This window comes from Limulus polyphemus, unplaced genomic scaffold, assembly GCF_000517525.1.
Source record: "Limulus polyphemus unplaced genomic scaffold, Limulus_polyphemus-2.1.2 Scaffold537, whole genome shotgun sequence".
Taxonomy (NCBI): Eukaryota; Metazoa; Arthropoda; class Merostomata; order Xiphosura; family Limulidae; genus Limulus; species Limulus polyphemus.
In genome coordinates, this window is record NW_013666147.1 from 25,746 (window position 1) to 49,145 (window position 23,400).

Consider the following 23,400-nt stretch of genomic DNA (forward strand, 5'->3'; position numbering starts at 1 on the left):
AACGAACAAACGTTAACTTCAACAATACCCTGTGACTGCAGTTCAATTACTCACTATCTACTCACACACATTACATTATCTCGTCACGTTGTCACCCTCTTTTATATATCAGACTACCCTATCTAGTAAATGCTAAGGCATTCATGAAGGAACAAGATAGTTCTAGAAACTAGAGGGCGTGAGAATAGTCACGTGATCTCGATGACGCAACAATATTCTTCAAGTAGCCTATATTTAAAGATAAGTTACATGAAAATTAAAATAACATCAATTTATTTGGTAAAATAAAAGTTTTGATAATTATAACTTTATTTTACAAAGTTTGAAAACCATTAGGTAATGAATAAGAAGAAAATTAGAAAGGCTATTCAGGTAATATCGTATTATTGTGTTAAAAAGTAAGAATGTTTAGCTTCTACACACTACCTATAGTAATGTTTAATTTTTACTGTGATAGTATGATACCAGTTAATTTTTTAAAAGTTAGCTGTGTAACTCTGTAACCTAGTTTTCAGTACCTTTAAATGAAAGAAGACTTCCATTATAATAGTGTAGTTTTTTGGATTAATCAGTGTTGACCATATAATACTAAAAGTAACCAAAAAGTCAAACGAAATTGAAATAATGTTAATATATTCAGTTAATGATTAACTCAGTCAGTCTGTTGTCCAACAATTTTAAAGCTTGTGTCTTTATTTCTAGTAATGTGATTTACATTAAAATAAGAACAGTAAAAAACAAACATTATAATTTTCTAAAATTAAAATCAAATAGTTATAATTATTTAAAATCATATCTAGAAAAAAAATTATAGCTGTGGTAAACAGGGTTTCAAAAGTTTTTAAAAAGTTATTCATACCATTTACATTTTCATTTATTTTTAGATGTCAACAATAGGAAAAACATCTTTTTCACAAGAATTTTAACTTCCAAACAATGAAAAATTGATTCTGTAACAAATTTTCTATATGAGCTGCAGGTGATTTAAAAAAATACTAACTTTGATGGCAGCAACCATCTACCAAAAGGAGTGAGACACAACTCCTACCATCAATAGCGCCCTCTCTTCCATGCAAGCCAAAATCACTTCTTGATTGGCAGTGTAACTGTTAAGATGTATTTTTGTTTGTGTATTCTGATTGATATTTTTCTTAATTGATCAAGTTTTCTGTTGATTATTAGGCTGTGCATAATGTTTTTTCTTTCACTGTATTTTTTTTACTTTTAATAGTTTGAGAACAGAGTTGGAGAACAAATTTTTTTCCTGGTTAACTCCACTGATCAGGCACTTCCAATCCCACATGGCTTCTACCACAGCTACTGCCACTAGTACAGTTGATTTGCCGGTCATTTCAAAGGTATCTGGGCAAGCTTTATCTGCTCAGGAAGTAATGGCTCTGGTTCATAGGGAGTTAGCTACTTTTATGCTGTCTTCTGCATCACCTGATGATTGTACTCATATACCAGACAAGGGTTTGTCTAATTTCTGCTCCCGCCCTTCTCAGTGACGAGCCCTTAGGTCAGTACTTAGTGTTTCCTCCCTCTCCGGATATTGGGGTTCGTGAGAGTTGTTTTGGTGACTAGTTGCATACAGTATGCCTCGACCCTCACGTACTCTAGACGACCATGCTCTGTCGTGTCATTATTCGGATATTTCCTTTTTAGATTCACAGTATTTGGAGTCTCTTGTCCCTTTGTGGGGATCTGACCCTAATACTTCTGACCCCAGCCCTTCTCTGTTCCTTGGCCTCCCTACACCTGTTGTCTGTGGCTATTCATCACTCCCTGTTAGATTTTGGCAGAGATTAGGAATCTCCTGTTTTCCACATTTGCACACCTCTCTTCTTCTGCCCTGGTTTTGCAAACATGGTTAATCTGTTTTTGGGATCTTTGGGGTTGGGATGCCCTTTTGTCTTGGGTTTGCTTGCCTTCCTCCTCATTGCATGATTTTTACATGGCACCTTTTCTTTTCTAAGATGTTTTGGGGAGCATTCTGAACTCTTTGGAGTCCAGGGCTAAGTCAGCCAGATTTCATATCTCCCTTTTGTCCTTGGCCTCCCATTTATCCCAAACCCCTCCTGTACCTTTTTCTGTGTCTCGCTCTCCTCCTTCCTCTTCCTTGCCAGTTTTGGCTTCTCGTATTCCTGAGGCTTGCCATTGGTTCTTGAGCAAATATCTTTGGCACTACCAGCAGTCTCGGTGACTAAGTTGTGGGTTCGAGACTTGTGGGGGCCAGGCTCCTCAGCTTTTCCCACATTTGGAGGGACTTCATGTCTCTTCATGTTGTTTCTTTCCCTCCTTTCTTCTTTGGGTCCCATTGCCAGCCAGCATCTTTCAGTGGAGGTTTGGGACTTGCTTTGCAAGGCTGCCATCAAATGAGGAGATCACTCTTGTACTGTTTTTAATTCCCATCTGTCTGTTGTCCCCAAAAAAGACAGGGGACTGCTGCCCTGTCATTGATCTGTTAGCTCTGAACTGCTTCTTGGTCCTCATAAGTTTCACCATGGAGTCCTACTTTGCCCTTTGTTGGGTTTTCACTCCTGGTTTGTGGATGACAGATGTGTTCCTACACATTTTCATCTCCCCTGTATCCCAACATTATCTTCAATTTGTCCTTTGGAGGTGTGTGTTTCAGTTCCAGGTTCTTCTGTTCCTACGTTTTTGGTTGAGTGGTGCAGGTGTTCATTCGTCTTCTTCATTCCCAAGGCCATCATTTCCATCATTATATGAATGACTGGCTACTTCTAGCTTCCTCACAGGCTGACTCTGCCCTTCATACTCAGTTTACCCTCAGAGAAGTGGCTTGGGTTGGTTATTTATTGAAAGGGGAGAAGTCTTTCCTAACATACATGCAATACCTAGTTCATCTTGGGGTGTTGTTCAATTTCTGACTCAGTTGGGCCCAACCTTCTCCCCTTCAGATGAGGGCTGTGGAGCTTCTAGTTCACATCTTCTACCTATTGTTCTTCTCCTACTACATGAGAGGTTCTCTCTCTTTTTGGGATGTTGGCTTCTCTAGAAGCCCTCATCCCTCTTGGTCATGCTCACATGCATCGCCTTTCATGGGTTTAGTTAAACCAGTGGAGCATCATTTGGAATCCCTTGGAAGCCCCTTTCTTCCTTCCACATTCCTTAGAGACCAATTTTGTGTGGTGGTTGGATCAAGACAACACCACTATTGGTATTCCCCCCTTCTTCCTACTTGTCCAGTATGTCACCTTTTTAGGAATGTTTCTCTTTCTAGTTGGGTGCTTATCTGGATGCTTAGGAGGTTTTGGGATAGTGGACTCTTTCAGAGTCCTCTCTGCATATCTGTCTGCTGGAGCTCCTTGCAGTTTGTTGGGCTTTGGTTCATATCCTTCCAGGCCTTTGAGGTTGGTCAGTGATGGCACATTCTAACAACTTGACAGTGGTCTTATACATCACCAGGCAAGAGGGCACTCAGTTGAGAGAACTCTGTTTTTGGACATTGGATCTCCTGTATTTGGCCCACAGCCATCAAATTATTTTGTTGTCTTGTCATATTCTGGGTGCCCTTAATCTTGTTTTGGATAGTTTATCACATCCTTACAGGATTCTTCCTATGGAGAGGTCACTGGACTTGTGGGTGTTTTGGAGGTTCTATTCCCAGTGGGGTGTTCCACAGTTGGATGCCTTTGCTACTCATCTCAAGGGTTTGATCTCTTGTTCCACATCCTTTGGTTTGGGCAGTGAATGCTCTCAGTCAGGATTGGTTGAGCCACTACCTGTATGCCTACTGTCCTATTCGTCTGATTCCCTGGGTCTTTTCTATCATCCAGACTACTCTGTGTTGGGTTCTGTTAGTGGATCCATATTCGCCAGCTCAGCCATGGTTTCCACTTCTGTGCCAACTGCTGGTGTCACATACTCTTCTTTTCTCTCTTTCCCACACCATCCTTTGTTAGCCCCAGTCCAGTGTGCATCATCCATTCATTCTCACACTCAGACTTCCCATTCTGTACATCCTTCCTCCATGGCAGTATACCAAAGAAGATGGTACATGTACCTTCATTAGTCCATATGTTGTGGTTATCCTCTGTCCTGTCCTACCCTTCCCCAAATCACTTCTTTTCTAACCTGGCTCTTTGACAGGGGCCTTTTGGTCTCTTCCAGTGCAGGCTATTGCATGGTTTTGTCAGCCACGTTTTGTTTTACACATTATGCCTGTGTCTTCTGTTTGCTGGTCCTGTCCCTTTTGTCTTCCTAGCCCCATCTCTCTCTCCCAGATTGGAACCTAAATGTCATCCTTCATGCCCTTACACTTCCTCCATTTGAACCTATGTTAATGTGTTCTACATATCACCTTGCCTTGAAGACCCTTCTCCTGTTGGTATGAAGACATTTTACAGTTCCTGTGTGTTCCTTTTCCCCAACTGTTCTTTTCTGCCCAAAATTCTGGCTACTTGGGAGGTTAATTCTGCCTTCAAACTTATCTCCTTTCCTTCCATATCACACATTTATGACCATTCCAATCCTAAACACATCCTCTGTTCATTCAGGGCTCTCTGCTGTTACATGACATGCTCTGATTCCTCCCTTGGTTCCTGCTCCCAATTAGTTATTATTTGGAATCCTTCCCAGTCCCATGATTTTTCTCCCATTTCCCTTACAGGTTTGATTTGCCAGTTGATTTTTCCCTATGTCCTGATGATTGTTTTATTTTCCCGTATATCTTCCCATCAAATTCGTCACCTTACCATGCCCCTGGCTACTCATTTGTGGCATCCGTTTGAAGAAATAATTTTCCCCGGTATGTGGACCACTATCCATACCTATACTACTCATTATCTTCACCACCTGGGGGTCATATACACCCACCATTCAGATAGGGTGGTGGATTGGTTTGGTTTTGTTTGTTATGAATTATTTTGCACAAAGCTATACAAGAGCTATCTGCACTAGCTGTCCCTAATTTAGCAGTGAAAGACTAGAGGGAAGGCAGCTAGTTATCACCACCCATTGCCAACTCTTGGGCTACTCTTTTACCAATGAATAGTGGGATTGACCATCATATTATAACACCCCCACATCTGAAAGGATGAGTATGTTTGGTGGGATGGGGATTTGAATCTGCGACCAGCAGATTATGAGTCGAGTGCCCTAACCTCCTGGCCATGCCAGGCCAGGGGTGGTGGACCATGGATACTTTCTCCTGAATGTGTTCAATCCCATTCAGTTGATAGAAGGGCAGTTGTGTTCTGCTAGAGTAGGTGGAATTGATGTTCATCCTACTATGGACCTGATGTACAATACCAGATGACATCAGGTGTTGGATAGTGCATTCCACCAACATGCAGTTTGCTCCTCTGGCTGAGGCACCCTCCTTCCTACTGTCTCCTGGATGTTGGTTCCCTATAGATATGGTGATGATTGAAGCTCGACTGCATGTTACATTCCCAATACTCTTTAGTGATGGACTGGAGATGCACCCCTCTTGGCTGCCCACCTTCCTACCATCACTTGGATGTCGATTCCTAGCAGATATGGTGCTAGTTGTGTTGAATATGCACACATGATGATGATGCGGATCCTTGGTACAGAGGCTCATCATCCCTACCATTTCCAATATCTGAGATGAATAGTAGAGGACCCTCTTCCTACCATGGACCGAATATTAATGTCATGGTTTCCTGGTGTTTGTTAAGGTCAATCTTCCATTTATGGTTCAGTGTACCTTAGCCACTCTACACCAGAGGTCCCTGTATTTCACAGGTGTGTGGCTGGATACCCTCCTCCTACTGTGGACTGGACGATACATTCCCAATACCACTTGGTGATGGAGTGGAGATGCACCCCTACTTTGCTGTCCATCTTCCTCCAGTTCCCTAGATGTTGGTTCCCATGAGATATTGTGATGGTTGTGTTGGATGTGTACACATGTTTAAGCTGGGGAAGTCCCACCATTCTTTCCATCTGTATTGTGACAATTTCTCATGGGTGAAGAGTATACTGGTTCAGAAGTGATGCAGTCTCTCATGGGGGTGTCACCTTCCATTTATTTGCACTTTTCATGGCCTTCCTTTGGACACATTCTAAAGGTGGATCATAATCTCACCAGACCCTCTGCTAGGATAGGAGGTAGAATAATGTATTGGAAGTTAACATTTTCCTAAACTGAAAATGTATTTCCAATAGATAGTTACCTCCTCTCACTGTCCTCCCCATTTCCTGTGTCAGTATTTTATTTACTACCCAATCTCAAAGTGATTTTGAGATGCATGGAAGAGAGGGAGCTAGGAGTTGTGTCACATTCCTATTGGTGGAGAGTTGCTGCATGGTCATTTACATAATGGCATGCAGATGTCTCACATGGATATACATGAGGGTAGGTGGGAGTATCAAGGTTAGTGGCGAACAAATCTTTGCACATATACAAGGCAGTATAAGTCAAGAAAAGCGATTTGTGAGCGGAGCTAAGTATCTATCAGAAATACGTTTTCAGTTTAGGAAAATGTTAACTTCTACTATTTGTGGGTTCAAAGAATTCAAAAATAACACCTGATGTGCCAGAAGTCTTTGAATTAAATATCTTGATCAAAATACTGTATTTCACAACACATAATACATAACATTGAAAGAGTCTTGAAAATATTTTATCTTTGGGATGAAAGGATATACAATGTTAACATTTCATTAATATTTCTCTTTAAGTTCATGTGAGTATATATTACATCCCTACACTGCATAATTATAAGCACTTAAAATGATTATATAATAAATAATAAACATCGGTTTTGTCATTTTGTTATGGACTCTTGGAAGTCTGGAACTATTTTTGCTTTCTTTAAGTTGTAAATCAAACTTTGTTTCTAGGATTTTAATGGTAGATTCAGCACTTAATGTTTTTTTTAGGAATGAAGCGATGTGGTTGCACATGTTACTAATTTCATGCCATTTTGTTTTCCTTTTTCTCCCAATCCAACCAATCAGTGTGCATGTTTAGACTCGGACAGGATGAAAGGCAGTGTTCAGGCAACATGATCAAGTGATTGTTTATATCATATTATTGTTAGCATGCACTCGTTGGTGTGAAAGAAAATAAATATACAAGCCCCCATTTCCAGCTACATACAGTAGTGAAATTAGGTTAGGCACACCTGGCTCCTGAGTTTTGGGGCTGGCTCGTAGATCTGAAAATATTTATCACTGCCTGCACTAATCAATTCAAGTGAATCTTGAATTAATAGAAAATAATAATGAAAAATCATAATGGCAATGTTACAATTACTTGGACAATTGGAATAATCACAAAATACTAGTTTTGATTATTTATGTGACATTACTTGATTTAATTATAATTTCAGTTGATTGATTATTTTACATGGCAATAATCAGTGTAATTCATGTTCATAGGTAATCAGTTATATTGATTAATTAATTTAATTGCCCAATTCTATTCAGCAGGTGGGTATTGAAAGTAATCCTAGTCTATGTTTCATCTGTGGTAATTAATTTACTCAGAAAGATAAAAGTTGAAAATGATGAAGCAGTTAAAAGAAAACTCATTGTACATAGCAAAGAAAGAACAGCACTTAGAGACTCATGTTGTATTCATTTCAGCAAACGATTGATAACTGTTTGCAAAGTTCATCATTACCATTATCTTTGTTACAGGGAAAAATGAACCTACCCTCTTATAGTGGAAGGCCATCAGCTGGCATTAGTTCTTTTGAAGGATTAGAATATACTAGCAAGCATTAAAGATTGCATCAAAAAATAAACCTGTATGATAAAAACAAGTGCATTTTCTATAAATCCGATGATATATTTGATCTGAATTCAGTTCAACTGGTCAAAAAGTGATCAACATTTTAACTTAGTCCAAAAATGAGAAAATTTGGGTGATTTTCACCTGTTTTACAGGAAACTATAGATCTTTAAGCATATGATTCTGAGTATCTACACATTGTCTTGTAAAAGAAGAAAGGAAAGCAAACAGTACTTCTAATCTGGATAATCTGCAAACAGTGGGTCTAAAATTGCTAGTATTGAAATAGTTATCATTATCATGTGTTTTTTAGATTAAGGGGATATGAATGATCTGGATCAGAAGTACAAAAACAATGTGACCAATATATCTGAGAAGTTATATCTCAGGAGTTATAAGGAAGCTATATGCAACACTGAGTGAATATGTTGATGAAAATGATGATTTTGATATTCAAACTGATTAAAACAGCTTTGACATCACCAAATGCATTTTGCAAATGCCCAGTGTGAAAATTTAAAGAACTTGATAATTCTGAAATGGTACTACTTCCTTTCACCCAAAGGTATCTTGATACTGATCTGCCCTCTAAGCATTGCCAATAAAAATTTTGATCACAAATTTATATCGGTTTGAACTTCTTGTGTTTGATTTCCATTGCTTCTACTTGATGTTTTCGAAATATTCCTGTTTTCCTTCTTACACTGTGCTATACGTCTCTTTATTGACTACAGTGGTGCCTGTCTATTCAGTTTTTCCCCAATTGTGTTACTGTATTGATTGCTTGGCAAAGAGCTTACCTGTTCTAGAAGTAGTACTATACTCCACTGGTGTGCTTTCTTTTTTTATTCTAGCTTTAATGCTAATCATGAATATTAGCGCTGTTGTAGTTGGAGCACAAAGAAGAACTGTTATCACCCTTGATCTGAAGTGTCTCTTTCAAACTTTTTGGTGCAAGAAATGGGTGATTAGCCACAGAGAACTTGGTTTCTTGGTACATTGAAAGTCAATCTATCAGTTAAAATATATTTTGATTGCCACCATATTGCAATCCAAGGTGGAGGGCATATTGGAATTATCATTTTCAAAATCTTAATTCTGAAAAATGTGATATTGACAATAGTATCATGTTTCTAAATGTGTTGGAACCTATGATATTTGACATTATAGATTGTAAATGGTAGCCATTTTGAACTCAAAGATGTCTGTAAAAAATGGGAGATTTTTTTTTTTTTCATGTTTTAGACTTATAAAATAAATCATAAAATGCTTTTAGCCTGAAAGTCGTGTCAGTTTGCACTGGATACAACACAAAATTATTAAACTTAAGATATACTCATACCACAAATATATTTTCATACCAATATTTTCCATTTTTTAAGCAAAATGATAACCTTCTGCTTTTAATGTACAAAAGTAGTCATTACCTTATACCTTTTTTTTTCCAGTTTGCCAGAGATACATAGAACTATCTAGCTTTATATCATGTGCAGGTTTCTCCATGCTCTGTTTTTACAGTACTTTTCTCAAATGCTAAAACTTTTTCTTTTTTTATATATAGGTTGTTACACTCAAAGAAGCTAAGCTTCTTTTGAAGGAAGATGATGATCTTATCATAGCAGTTTATGACTACTGGTTAAACAAAAGATTGAGAATGGTAAGTAGCAAATTTGATATTTTTACTAGGTATACAAAAACAGTTTATTTCAGAAATACTGCTCACCTTTCCATGCAACATATAACTAATATCTTGTGCCACTTTTGAGATGTTTTTGCACATGCAACAAGCCTGTGAAGGAAACTTTCACACTTGAATGTAATAATGTGAACTACATTGATGTATGCTGCAATCAGAATTAGATTATAGCCTTCCACCAGTAGGGGTGTGACACGTTCTTCATGTTTCATCTGTGGTCATGCATTTACTCAGAAAGATAAAATGAAAGCTTTGTGTATAACAAAACCTCATGTTTTCCTCAGCAGTACACTGGTCATTCATGTTCTTTCTTTTTTTTTAATTAAAAATTATGAAATTTTTGCATTTATTGTTTTCAACTTTTCATTAACATTTGAAATGTTATCTATCTTACCTTCATTTTCTTGATTTCAAGAAAGAAAATTTACATTAATTTCAGATAGAGCTTCTGATACAAATTATCATCCTTTCCTATTTACTTTGATTTTTTCTCTTAATCGTATACGAGGTTTGGGATGATTTTTCCAGAATCTGTGATATGGTTTCTTTGACAGGAAAATTCCAATCATCAGTAACCAGTATTCAAGTTTAAATAGAAACCAGTATTTCATCTCAGTTTTGTCTATGTGAAAATGACCAAGGCCAAATTAACATGATTATAATAGATCCGCTGTTAAAGAAAAATAACATTCCTCTTTTATATATTCAATCTAGTGACTGTTATTGAATCTATCTTTTCATATCCCTATTTCTGAAACCTACAAAAAACCAGTCTCTTTTCCATCAGAATTGTCTTATTTTCACTTAATGGTGACTGGAGTTATTCTATTGTTGAGCAATGTTTCTGCCATTGTGCATCATGTGGTTGGTTCTGTCGTGCTTTCTTTATCTCAAACCCAGGTCTCGTGACCTCCTACCTCTGTTCCTTTTGCTGAGCCTGCCTTATCTTTGGACAATTTTGACCAGGTCTTTCCAGAATCTGTCTCTGCTTCTGGTTCTTTTATCCCTGAAGAGGACTAAATAATACTCACTCAGGCATGTGTAATTTGTTCTCTTACTCCAGTTTTTTCTGCTGATTCTAGGGTGAACTTTTTGCATGCACTTTAGATCATACAGTTTTTCCCCTTCTTTCATCCATCCTCACCTGATAGTTGTATTGTTCTTGATTCTTTCTGTCTTTGTTTTGTGTTGATTTTTAGTTGCCAAGTCCTACTCAAACTTAAAATTCCATCTCTGTTAACTGTGGTTAGAATTCTTCTTCATTTCTACTTCTTCTATCTCCTGGATTTTTTCTCTCCACTTGAAAACGTTTTTCTTCTCGTACATTGACTTTCTTTTCTCCTCAATCTCCTCATCTTTGTCTTTTGCTTACTTTGTTGGGTTACTTTCTTTTTTTTACACATTTTTGTGAAGCTCTGCCATTGCTACCCTAACAGGTTTACTAACCTTCTTCACCTACTTATTGATTTCTGGGTTTTTCTTTTTCAAGATGCTTCATTTTTTAGAATTAAACTACCTCTGTTATATTGTGGGGAACTCCATTTGGTATATTTCATTCATGTTGTAGTTTTTGGAGAGTACTTCTTTTGGTTTCTTCCTGATTTCCTCTTTCCCAAGAGGCCAGCTATCATGTTGCTTGGTGATAAGTTGTTTCTGGAACCACCCCTCAGCTTTCGTCCTGTGTGAACTTACTTTATAGAAAACCTGTGGGTCATACTTTTTTTTTCTTTGGAGTTTTCTTTCTCTTTCAATGTTTTCACCTGAACTGAGGATTCTTATGGAAAATACACTTGTTGGGTCTACTTTTACATCATTATAGGGGTATTTGTAATCTCCTAACCCTTTTCTAGTAGGCATCAACTGCTGAGACTTCCCTTTTCCTTTGGGAGTTTGCTTATTTGGGCTTACTAGTCAGGCTCCTAAATCATTATTATACTCCCATTCTGTATCTGATTTGTTTGAGAGTCTTTATCACCTTGTTTGTTGGTTGGGCTCAACCTTTTTTATATCCAAGGTATAGAGCTTCTGGGTTCCAAAGTACTCATGTCTCCTTTTTTTCCTAAGCATAAGGTTCTGTCTCTTTTAGGGACTCTTTTCTATTTTTCTTGGCCCTTCTTCCTCTGGATGTGTCCTCCTTCAGTAGGTTCTGACAGATCAGTGAAATATACCCTATGACTCACTGTCTTCTCTAGTTTTTCTAGCTCCATCTTTTCACCTATTGCTGTTGTTGTGGCTTGAACATTTCTACACAACTCTAAGCATTAATCTTCCTCCACCCTATATGAATTTACACCTATTTATGGATGTGAATCTCAATACCTTCATCATTTTCAGTGTTTGGTTTCATGCAGAGTGGTCTGTCCGCATTAATGTCCTGGAGTTATGGGCAGTTCAATGGGCCTGGGAAAATCTTTCATCATATCTGTCTGGACATCTTGTTTTTATGACCCTCCTCTACATCAAGCTTTTAGGCTTTATGCCCCTGATGGTATTTCCTTTAAGTCTGGATTGATCCACCTTCTTTCTTTATATATCTATACCCCTCTTCAACTTCTTCCCAGAAACCTATTTATAATTCACAGCCCTTTCTGCCAGGTTCATCTTATTTCCAGCCAAATTGTGGTCTCTACTCCTTTGTCTCTTAGCAATTCTGGGACTCATATTTCTTCTGTCTTGGATGTTCCACACTTAATCCTCAAATGGCTTTTTCCAGTCCTTGCAAGGTGGGCAGATTTGTCTCACAGAGTATCCTATTTTTCTTGCTGGCTCTTGTCAGCTATCCACCCTTGCAATTTATTGCTGCAAATGGGTGATTTGTCAATGCTGATCCAGTCACCACTCCCTTTCTCCACGTTGTCCAACTCTTCCTCATCTCACTTGCTTTTTTACTTGGTTTTTTTAGTGTAGTCCACCCATTTCTGTAATCTGCTGTTACAGAGCAACTTTGCTAATAACATTATTTTTTTTATCTGGCCATTCACTTTTCCTTCTTCATCATTTGCAGGTCTTTTTTTGAGCCTTTCTGTTCAGTTGTATGGGATAACAGAAAGTTTTAAGCCAATCTGTCCCTGTTCAGTGGCCTCTGTTGAGAGAGGTTTTCTGCTAGATTGCTTTGGCAGTTATTATATTTTACTTTCCAAGCAATATTGTTTCTTCCAAAAAAATAACAGCACAATATGTGGTTCCCTGCCCTTACATCTGGCCAGCTCCTGCTTTTCGTATGAATGTAATCCATTCCACAATCACTTACTGTATGACCTTATACAGATGGTAGATTATTTGTGTTTGGTACATGCACCTCTGCATTGTTCTCTCCTACACAGATTCCTCCTTCCCATTTTTTTTTCTAATGGAGTTGGAGAACCTTTTCTTCTCTTTGCATTCAGTCTGCCTTGTGACACTTTAGCACCATGCAAGAACTTTTTTGATGGTACCTTTCTGCACTACCACTTGTATTGGGTGAAGAATATTCCCTGTTTAACTCTCTCATTACAGTAAACATTTTGTGCTTGTTACAGTTTTCATGCTATAGCTTTTAATACAGTAAGCATATCTTCACGTAATTTTGCAGATTATCAGTAAACATTACAAGGCATTTGCACACAAAATATCAGGTTTTTAAATTAATGATTTGTTCATGCATTTTTCTTTTCAAATGTTGATTATCCAACATGCAAGGTAACTTTGATTTACTAAAAATTATAACCCAAAACCACAAATGTTTAGCCTAAATAGCTTAAATCTTATAACATTATACATATATAAAAATTTATTTATTTTATTTTATTGACCTTCAGCATTACAGAAACATTACGGAAATTGAATGAAGTGGTGCACGTGCACTCGTGTTAATGTATCCAATAATATAAAACTGGCCTTTACAAAGTGACCTGTCTTGGCTGTGTCACATTTCAGTTATAATACAGTATAAAAGTATATACATTATTACTATTTACAAATAAGTTCTTAAGTTTCAGTTATTTTTCATAACACATATAACAATAAATAAAGAAGTATAAAAAACAATCTTCTCTTCTAGCTATGAACTTTGTACTCATTCGCTGCTTGCCGTAATTTGCTAAGCCTTATCAAATTTTGCATGTGAGAATGTAAAACAAAATATTTTTTTTAGGTCTTATATATGCATTTTGAAATAACAAAAAATCATAAATTACTTTATCAATACCACAGAATTCCACTATAATTTTGTAACTGAGCTGTATTTCGGTCTAAAAAAATATGATTTTTCGAGCTCAATAATGTCTTACCTTACCACTTGGAATCTACCATGGACAAGAAGGGTTTCCTGTGTAAATACTTTGCAGATGCTCAGAAAATCATATGGGGGTATTCCAAACTTTTGATTGGTTATTCACACATCATAGACAGAAGTAGGTGTACGTAAGCAAGTATTTCCAAAAATTGAGGAGGTGGGTGGGGCCACTGTGTTTGATTCAGTAAATGTAGCAATATCTCAGCAAATAGAAAAGATAGGAGGTTCTTATTTTATATTCTAGCTTGTCAATATCAGTAATTTTAGTTTCTAATTCATAAGAAACTATAGACTTTATTTGGACATCACAACCATGTAATCTGAACCAATGCTGCATTCAACATACCACATGACACACAAAAATCAGTATTTAGTAAATTTGTTTTTAATATTTACTTTTGAATTGAGAAATTAACTAATGTATCATACTAAAAAGTGAATTATAATCTACAATTTGATACCACACTTATTGACATACATTCATAAAATAGTAGTTAAATAACATTTTGATTGTAAGTCTACAAATGCGATGACATGGCCTTTGATCCATGACCATAGGAAAACTCATCTCAGTAGGGTTAAGATGGATACAGTCTCTCACCTAGTAATGATCCAACTAGGATATGGATAAGAAAAACACATTAAGACTTATGAAACATCATTGTTGAAGCATTCAAAATAAGAACTTTTTTTTGGTTAATGAAAAAGGTAGAAACTGTCGTGCAAGATTGGCCAACCAAGAATCTTACAAGTCACATTTAGTGATTCTTATGTTTCTAATTTCTTTGTAAACAGGACTTATTGCAGCTAGTTCTGTTTATTTATTGTACAAATATGATATTTCAAAGGACAAATCCAATCAAGGAATGGTAAGATTGTGTAGTATTAGACTGCACACTTAGGATGTGCTATAATGAAACTCCATAATTGGAGAGAGAAGAGACTGTCTTGCTGGTATTAATCTTTTCTAGCTTGTGAATTTTAATTCATTTAATATAATCTTATAATGATCAACAAGCTGTTGTGTGTTTTTTTGTTTTAAGCTCTATTAATAAGCACTACCTTACCAAATGATTAAATAAATATTTAATTACATTTTTACTGGTGCAATGAGTTGTGTGTAATTTAAGTGCACTATATACTTACCAACTATAAGGGTTTAGTACAATTATTATGTTTAGTTTCAGTATAGTTAATTTGTGTATTGATTTTCTACTTGCAATATTACCAGTTGTTCATTTATAGATTTAGTACAGTGTCACTATATGTTCACTGTAGCTCTAGTGTTTAGCTTTAATAACATTAATTACACTGCAGTTACTGTGATTTGAATTGTAAATAAAAGTACAAAATTATCATTCATGATAGAGTTAGTGTAGTTTTTGTATATATATTCAGGCATCAATGTGAGACAGGAACTAATCTATTGGTATTACCGGTCCTAGTGTTAATTGCTTGCAATCTAGCTGTATGCAACAAAGCCTGATGAATCAATGGCTAACACAACTTAGGTCTGCAAGCTGTACCAAGTAGTGCCATACATACACGGTACATTGTTAGACCATCCTATGGAGAGGACATTTCATCACACTGTTACTATAATGTTGAAACAACATGGAGATGCCTAGTTACTGGTTATAAGTAGGGCTTATTGGCACAAGTTCCTGTACCAGTGAGGATTTTTAATTGAAGGGATCTTTATACACTGTTGGGCTGAGTGCATCTACTTCAAAAAGAGCAACCCATTCAAATAGTCTACTGGCCTGCTGTCACTTGCCTGCCTTTTTAGAGTGGACAGAGCTAGGAACAATAGTTCTTAACAGTTAGTGGTTAATATATTACCTTCAAACAGTGATGCATTAAAGACTTGTGCCCAGATTGGTGCCCCTGTGAACAGTGGAGATCATATTCTCATTGGGGAGCCTCTTTTGTCAAGGAGAAGAATAAACTGAGACCCAAATACCTAACTGGTAAACAACCCATGCACCAGACTCCACCAATCTCAAATTATGATAGGCTATTGCAGTGGCATGGGGATAGAGGAAGCAAATATTGCCATTAAAAGCTCTGAATTTTATGACATCATACTTTTCAAGAGACTGAACTTTGAGACCCTGAGGAGTTCACTTTCTCTGGCTTTAACTTCAAACCATATGCTGATCCAGAGGCTGGGATGAACATTGCTTTTTGACAAAGCAGTAGCATCTGCTATGAAAACCGTGGAAGCTTTCAGTGGAACAATGAAATTTACAAGATACAGGCCATCCAGATAGCTCAACTGAAGTTTCCCACATAAATCTGAATCTCCAGTAAGTACAGAAAAGGTAACACAGCACATTATCTTGAAGATTATAGATTCCTATCTGACAACATGCTTATGTATTTAGTGATAATGTGACTTCAATGCCAGATACCACATCTAGGATACAGTTGAAAACACTAATGGCAAGGGTTTATCTTCTGCTTTCCAGATAGCCACCAACCTAGAGGTGTAGTAGGGTGGGAATGTGTGGGCACAGCTTACTTGCTTTTTATGGCCATAAATCCATACAGCCAATAACAATTTTGCAGTATATTTGCATTCTGGGACTTCTTTATTTAGCACTGCGCCAACCTTATACAAGAATCATTGAACACCCAGGTGAGTGAAAAACAGTACCCCATTCTACACAAATGAAGACCAAGGTAAGACCCTCATTTGCAAATACATTAATCAATGTGACATGCAGGAGAGGTTCAAATTACAGCAATCTCTATCTGAGCTACAACTACACGTGGATATGGAGGCCATCTTTAGCTTGGAAAAGATACACAGAGTCATAAATACATCTAGAACTGGAACTTTGGGTCTAGAGTGTGGAAGAATCTCCACCTTTAATAAGCTTAAAGAAGCCAGCCTGCTCAAGTTAAGTGTTGGATTATCAACATAGCTGGGTAATATCTCTAAATTATGGACTGATACAGTTGTTAAATCCTTACCTAGGTCAGCTTAAAGGCCATCAAATCATCGTTCTACAAAAATATCATTGGCAATATCTCAGAGGAAGCTGTTGTTACAAGGCTTATTGGATTGAACTGCTACTACCATCACCATTAGTTGGGTATCATAGTGAAAGAGATGCCTAGTTCAGTGCTGCTGAATGAACTGGCCAGAACACACTAGCAGTAGCTTTAGACCTGGTAGATACCTACAATAGAGTCAAGCTGCCCATTTTTGCTGACAAAATGCTCAGAATAGGCATGAGGTAACATATGTAAAATGGTCATTATTGCACCGATTACTATGAGATGCATCATAATCATGAAAGCTAGCGATCAGATTGGACCAGTACTGGTCTGTTTCAAGGATCACCACTTCTGCTAGTTCTCATCAATATATGCATCATGGATCTAGTCCACCCAGATTTTGTGTACTGACCTTTGCTGATGTCATATTGGTGTAAAGCTGAAATTAAAAGCAAGATGCAACCATCCTTTAGCAGGTAAGCAGATGGTACAGTAACACAGGACTGCTTATCAATCCTGCCACAGCCATGTTTTACACACTCAAAAACAGACATGTTGATGAAGACAAACCATCATCATCCTTTGTGGGCTCTGCTATCCTTCTGGAAGAAACATTCGAGTACCTGGAGGTAACTTTTGACAAAGAGCTCAGCCCACCAAGCCACATCAACATTGTAATAATAGGATCTATCAAAGACTTTAATGAACTGAAAGCTGCAACAAGAAATAGAGCTGAAAAATGTCACCTGCTTTTGCTCTATGAAAGTCTTATCTACCTCATCTTGGAATATGCACTACCAATGATCGGTATGAGTGCTTGCTCAGCTACATAAAATTGAAAAGATACAAAACACCTGTTTCTCCAACAAAGCCTTTTACATCTCACAAGTGTCATCCACGTTGCAGAACACCAAATGTGCTTACAGGTAAAATTGTTCACTAAGACCTTGCAGTGTAAAGACCATACATTCCAGCAGTGAGCCAATGCCCTTTTCAAGTGGGACATTCAAGCCCTACAGTGGCCACATAAACACCAACCAAGTAGTGGATTATCCAAAAGGCACCTCACAAGACAGTTATAGCTTTGCAGGTGCTATACAACCACTTACATAACACAGGCCTGCGATGGTTTTATTGTCTTGAAATTTTTACATGTTCTATAGTAATTCCTGTACATTGATTCCAAAAATAATATACATTTTTCTCCATCACATACAGATTTTTCACAAAATGTCATAACACAATACATAAAAGAGAGACCACAACACATAGTGTTAAGACTAGATGTAGATTTCACAAAAAAAATCAGGATGAATAAGGATGTATATTCATTTGACATCAACGTTATTCCCTTTTCTTCAGTTTGTTTGTATTTTTGTTAACAAACATAATAATACAAAAAGGTTAATTGTGCTAAACGACATAATAATTTGATCTAAGTAAGAGTTTTTTCTTCCTGATTTGTAAAAAATCCTTATGTTAGAAAAATATATATATTTTAGAAAGCTGTTATTAAAACCAAAACAACTTTTATGAAGTTTAAACTCTCAGTAATATGTCTCCACCAGCTTTTAATTTTCCCAATGGAAATAAATGTTTGACATTACTGGAATCTGTGGAAATCACCCTAGACATAAAATGTAGAGAGTGAGCAGAGAAAAAAGCACAAAAGCCTATCAGCACCTATTTAACTCTCTTACTATGGGCAGATTAAAATGCATGTGTCATGACCTTTTAGAGTTACATTCAATATTTAATTAAACTACTTTATTATCAATTTATTTGATTAAACATTTCACCAAAATGTAGTTAATAAATCAAGTGTTAATATTATACAAGTTTTAATTTCTTAATTTTAGAGGAAAATGTTTAACTAAGTTCTCAATCTCTCGTAATATGAGAATTGTAACATTTGTTCTCTAGGTCTTTCCCCTTCTCTAATTTATTTACCACCTCTCTTTGAAGTATGAAGTTTAACATAATTATTTCATCTCATGCACCAATCATTTAACCACAAGATCACATTCAAACATGGCTCTTCATTTTTTAGTTCACTCACTTTATACAATAGTGGCAAACATTCTCAAGTCTTTCAAATTGTCATGGAAACATCGATCTAGATTACTTTAATTACAATATCTCCTCAATTTGTCTGCTATTTATTTGATTAAAAATTATGTCTGTCCTGACTTAGCTCCATGAATTTGCTGGAATTGGTGGCAGTAATTGAATGTGCATCAGTATATTTCACGAATGTTTTATCAAATACAGTACTGCAATGAAGCATCAATTCGTCCAAAGGAGACCTTTATTTTCCAAAAAGAATTAAAAATCTGTATTCAATGTAAGCAATTTTCTAAGGCTGCTATCTTTGTTTATTCAATTATCAACACAGTTTTTTTTTTCTAGAAAAAACAAAAACTCATAAAACATAAAAAGTATGTTTCCTTTGTTAATTTACCAGCACAAAGAAATTGCACGTTTTATCAGGACATTTCACTTGCTAATGGCTTAAATGTTTTTGTCAAAATTTTCCTTTAGAAACCACTGAGGCCCCCTAAAAAAAAAGTGTATGTAGCATGGAAAAGTCTAATTCAACTGACATTTATTCTGAAGTTGCTATTTCCACTTTTTTGAGACTTAGAAGATATTCATTTGCCTCATTGAAAAAACTCGTAGAAATAATCAAATTTGGCTCATCATGTAAATCTGTTGAAGGGACAGTTCCTACAATGCAGTATCCAAGACTAGTAGGCACAGTGGGTATGATATTGAAAGAAAAACAAAGTGGGCTTGATATGTTATGACAAAAAAGTGCTGATAGAGAACCAAAAAACAAATAAAATGGCTTAAGTATGCAACATTGGTCTGATGTTTGGAACAAAATCATTTTGCTATTGAGGCAAAACCTTTCATTTTGACAGAAAATTTGTTTTATGATATTATTTTATAATAAAAAGATAATTTTGTAGTTAAACTAACTTAATTTGTACTGGAAAAAAGTTTCCTAATGTTAAGCAATTATATTTAAATTGATGTAAAAAAGTACATATTTATTTAGCTTTGCATTAATTTACATCTAAAGCAAATTAATTTTTCATCTCCTACAACTGAACGATCGCCTCAAACAGATATTTCCTGAAGTTCCCGTTGTCTCCTTCCAAAAAAAAGAACTCCTCTTAAAAGATATCCTTGGTCACGCAAAAGTGAATTACATCCCACCCAAAAATGTTTGTCGTCCGTGTAATAAAGCCAGTTGTCAAATCATCAAGTTCGTAAAAAACCACTGACTCATTTTCTGACAAGCACATTCAAAGAAACTTTAAAATATCCAAAGAAATCACTTGTGAAATAAAAAACACCATTTACCTTATACAGTGTAAAAAATGAAATTACCAATATGTAGGACATACACAAACAACTCTTAGAGAATGTTTCAACAACCATAAATCTTCTATTATCACCAAAAAAGATCTCCCTGTTGCTCAACACTTTAACCAATCCGGTCATCTATTAACGATGTTACTCTCATCGGCATTGAAACAGGTTTCAAAACTAAAGCAGAAAGAGAAATTAAAGAAGCTTATTGGATTGCTAATCTAAACACTGTTCAACCTTTCGGAATTAATCTAGATCCTGGAATCAGTGATCTCCATTCATTGGTTCATCTCTGACAGAAAAATAATTTTTATTCTTTGCTTATTTTTTTCATGAAATGTGTACACTGAATTTCCTAAAACTTACTATTTATTTAAGACAATTTTCCATACCTGTTTTTCTAAATTGATTAGCATAAAATATAATTTTCAATCAGTCTCCAGGTGTCACCTTTATTTTACTTAAACTTAAGTAAAGTTTTAAATATACATATATTTATCCATTTCTAAAATAAAATATCCATAACACCTTTTCACATACACTCTCGCTTTCGGCTACACTCTACCGGAAATGAGATGCTTACAATAGTACATAGGGAAATAGACTAAACATTTTCTGGAAAACTGGATGATCTTCATGATGTCACTAAACTCTCTTAATATATATCACTCATTCGATTACACCATTCCCAGTTTGCCCCTGAAGAAGAGAGGTCCACCTTTCGAAAGCATTCAGGTTATAGGGTTTTTATTCATTTCTAACATTACTTATATAAATAGTAAATTGAAGCACTTTTCAAAAACAAAAATGTAAGAATTGGTTTTTATTGTTACTTATACTGTGAAATTAACAGTATAACATTTCTTGTACTCTGTTTATATACAAGTAAAGAGTTGATGGTTCTATACTTCACTAGGTATGGTGTAGCTTTTTTCAGAAATATTTTTTGAAAACAGAAATTATAAATTTCCAGGAATACTCTAGTGACTGAATATTACACATATTTAAAACATTCTATATTTAAAGTAGTCTAAGTATAAAAATTTATAAAGCTCCAGTCCTAAACTAAATTGTTTTGGTAAGGTCTGCACGTGAATTACGTAGTCGTCCCAGTATTTTTTACCAGTGAATTTGTAGACTTTTTCAAAACATCCACACAGGTGAAACCTGCCAACTTGAACAAGTAAGTGATCATTTTGGAAATTATAATCTATCAGTCAAGAACATGCGCATCAAGTCATAAACAGTGATACTCTATTTTTATACCAAAGTTCTCTGTAGAGTTAATAATATTACTGACCAATTTATTATTGGAGATTTATTATATACTCTTAGAAAACCTTTAAAGAACACACAAGTATCTTGGCCTGTCATAGATGTAGACAGAAACTAAAAATATGAAAATACAAATTGGCTATCTATTTCAATTGAATGAGAGGGTTCATAAAATTCATGTTGTCATTTTGAACTTGCTCAAACCTTACACTTTGTGTGACAAATGAAATGAAATTGTTTTTCAAGTATGGCTACGGTTTTAATTATTCCTTATAACTGTTTATGAAAATTCTCTTACATGTCTTGAATTTTAACTTCTTGAAATATTTTGTTTAATTTACTTGCCTACTATGAGTGTGGTAATCATTCCATTCAGTTGTGTCTGATGTGAGCCCAAGGCTAACATAAACACAGAGTGACGAAATGGAATTATTGAAGTTATTGGGGTCCAGAGGTGGTTTATCTCGTATAACATTATATGTTGTAGAGTGAATGTTTTAAGTAGGCATTTTATTTCCTGTATCAAATAGGCCTAGTGATTAGCAGCTTTAAAAGCCAGATTTAAAAATTTTATGGTGCAGCAGTTACCCCTCACACTCTAATAATTTTGTATCTCTAGTGTGTGCTGTAGAAAACACATTAAAACAAGTTTTGTGGGGAACAAAATTTGTTTTCTCTTTCAATAAATGTGTCAGTATAAATCATCAAAAGAACACTGATTAGTGTAAGTTATTTGCTGCTGAGCTTCACTATGCAGGTATTTATGGTAATTACTAAGCATAATTGCTGTTGCTCGAACTGTTGTATAAAATAAGTAAAAGCAAGTGCTCCTAGTGAGTGACTGGCTAGCAAGTACTTAGTATGCAAATTTTGACTCTGCAATTTCATAACTCTGAAGTATTGAAAATGTTGTGCTTTTATACTTCATGTTTATAGGAAGTTAAGCTAGATAACTGTTACAGATGATCTTTAAACATTGTTATTGGCCTTTCTCAGCTCTCATGATCATCTTAACCATTTTCATATTTAAAAAGCCTGCACCAGTGGTTGTGATTAATCATCTATTCATGATATTATATACTACCTGATAGATTTACTAACATATTGTTAGTGGTGTGTCTGAATAATAACTGTTAATGAAGTGATTCCAGTTAGGAAATATCATCTCAGTAAAGTCCAAAATTTAATCATAATAACTTAGTTCATGAAGTTTGCTTTGAATGTGAAGAGACTAAGTGTTATTAATAATTGCATCTGAGATCTATAGCAAGAGGCTGGATATTAATTTTTCATGTAAGGTATGTAAATGTATTTTTAAGTTCTTGAATAATGCACAAAACAAGTTATAATACAATATTTTGGTGGCTATAAGCTTTGGTATATGTTAGGCAATGGACATATTATTGGAATGTATTATGTAAGAAAAACATTTGAATATAGATTGTAAATTTCTTCAAGTGATACTATTTCTCTTCTTGAAAATATAAATGCGAAAATATTATTTTTCTAAAGCATCGTTATCCTAATTTCTCAGATTCTTTAAATGTAGCTTTAAGCAGTATGATTGATATTTGGGGAAGGTTTTTTTGTGGACAGCTCCTTGTGTTTTTGCTGATGATGTTTTGAACTCCATTTGAGACCTCCTTAAAACTTGAACAACTAAAAATATATATACACAAGGAAAGTATTGAAGATGTTATAGTTCCTGTCAAAGATTCTGTTTTTGTTCATGACCATGTTGCTAGTAAAGTCTTAATTTTACTCAGAGAATAACTTACCAGTTTTAATAAGCGATAAAGCAACAAATACCATAGAGGAAACAATGAGATTTAATTATAATTTCTTTGTGATAAGAATAACAAGAATTTAAAATTTGCTAAATCCAAACCATGTAAAAGTAGAAAACCTATCAATAATTGTAAAAGGGATATTGAGAATAATGTGTCACATTAAACTCCAACATTCAAAACGTGCATAATGCCCAAACAGGTTATTCATACTCATATTCAATAATTCTACAAAATTTCCCTTCCTGCTTTGGAT

General features: G+C 35.6%; 1 protein-coding gene across 2 annotated transcripts in view; it reads left to right on the plus strand.

Moving 5' to 3' along the window:
• Window positions 1-23,400, plus strand: part of LOC106458950 (enhancer of polycomb homolog 1-like) — an 81,242-nt gene that overhangs the window by 23,002 nt on the left and 34,840 nt on the right. For both annotated transcript variants that reach the window (XM_022385325.1, XM_022385326.1), the window contains exon 4: window positions 9,291-9,386. In XM_022385325.1, coding sequence (XP_022241033.1) covers window positions 9,291-9,386 — 96 coding nt within the window. The remainder of the gene's footprint in view (window positions 1-9,290; window positions 9,387-23,400) is intronic.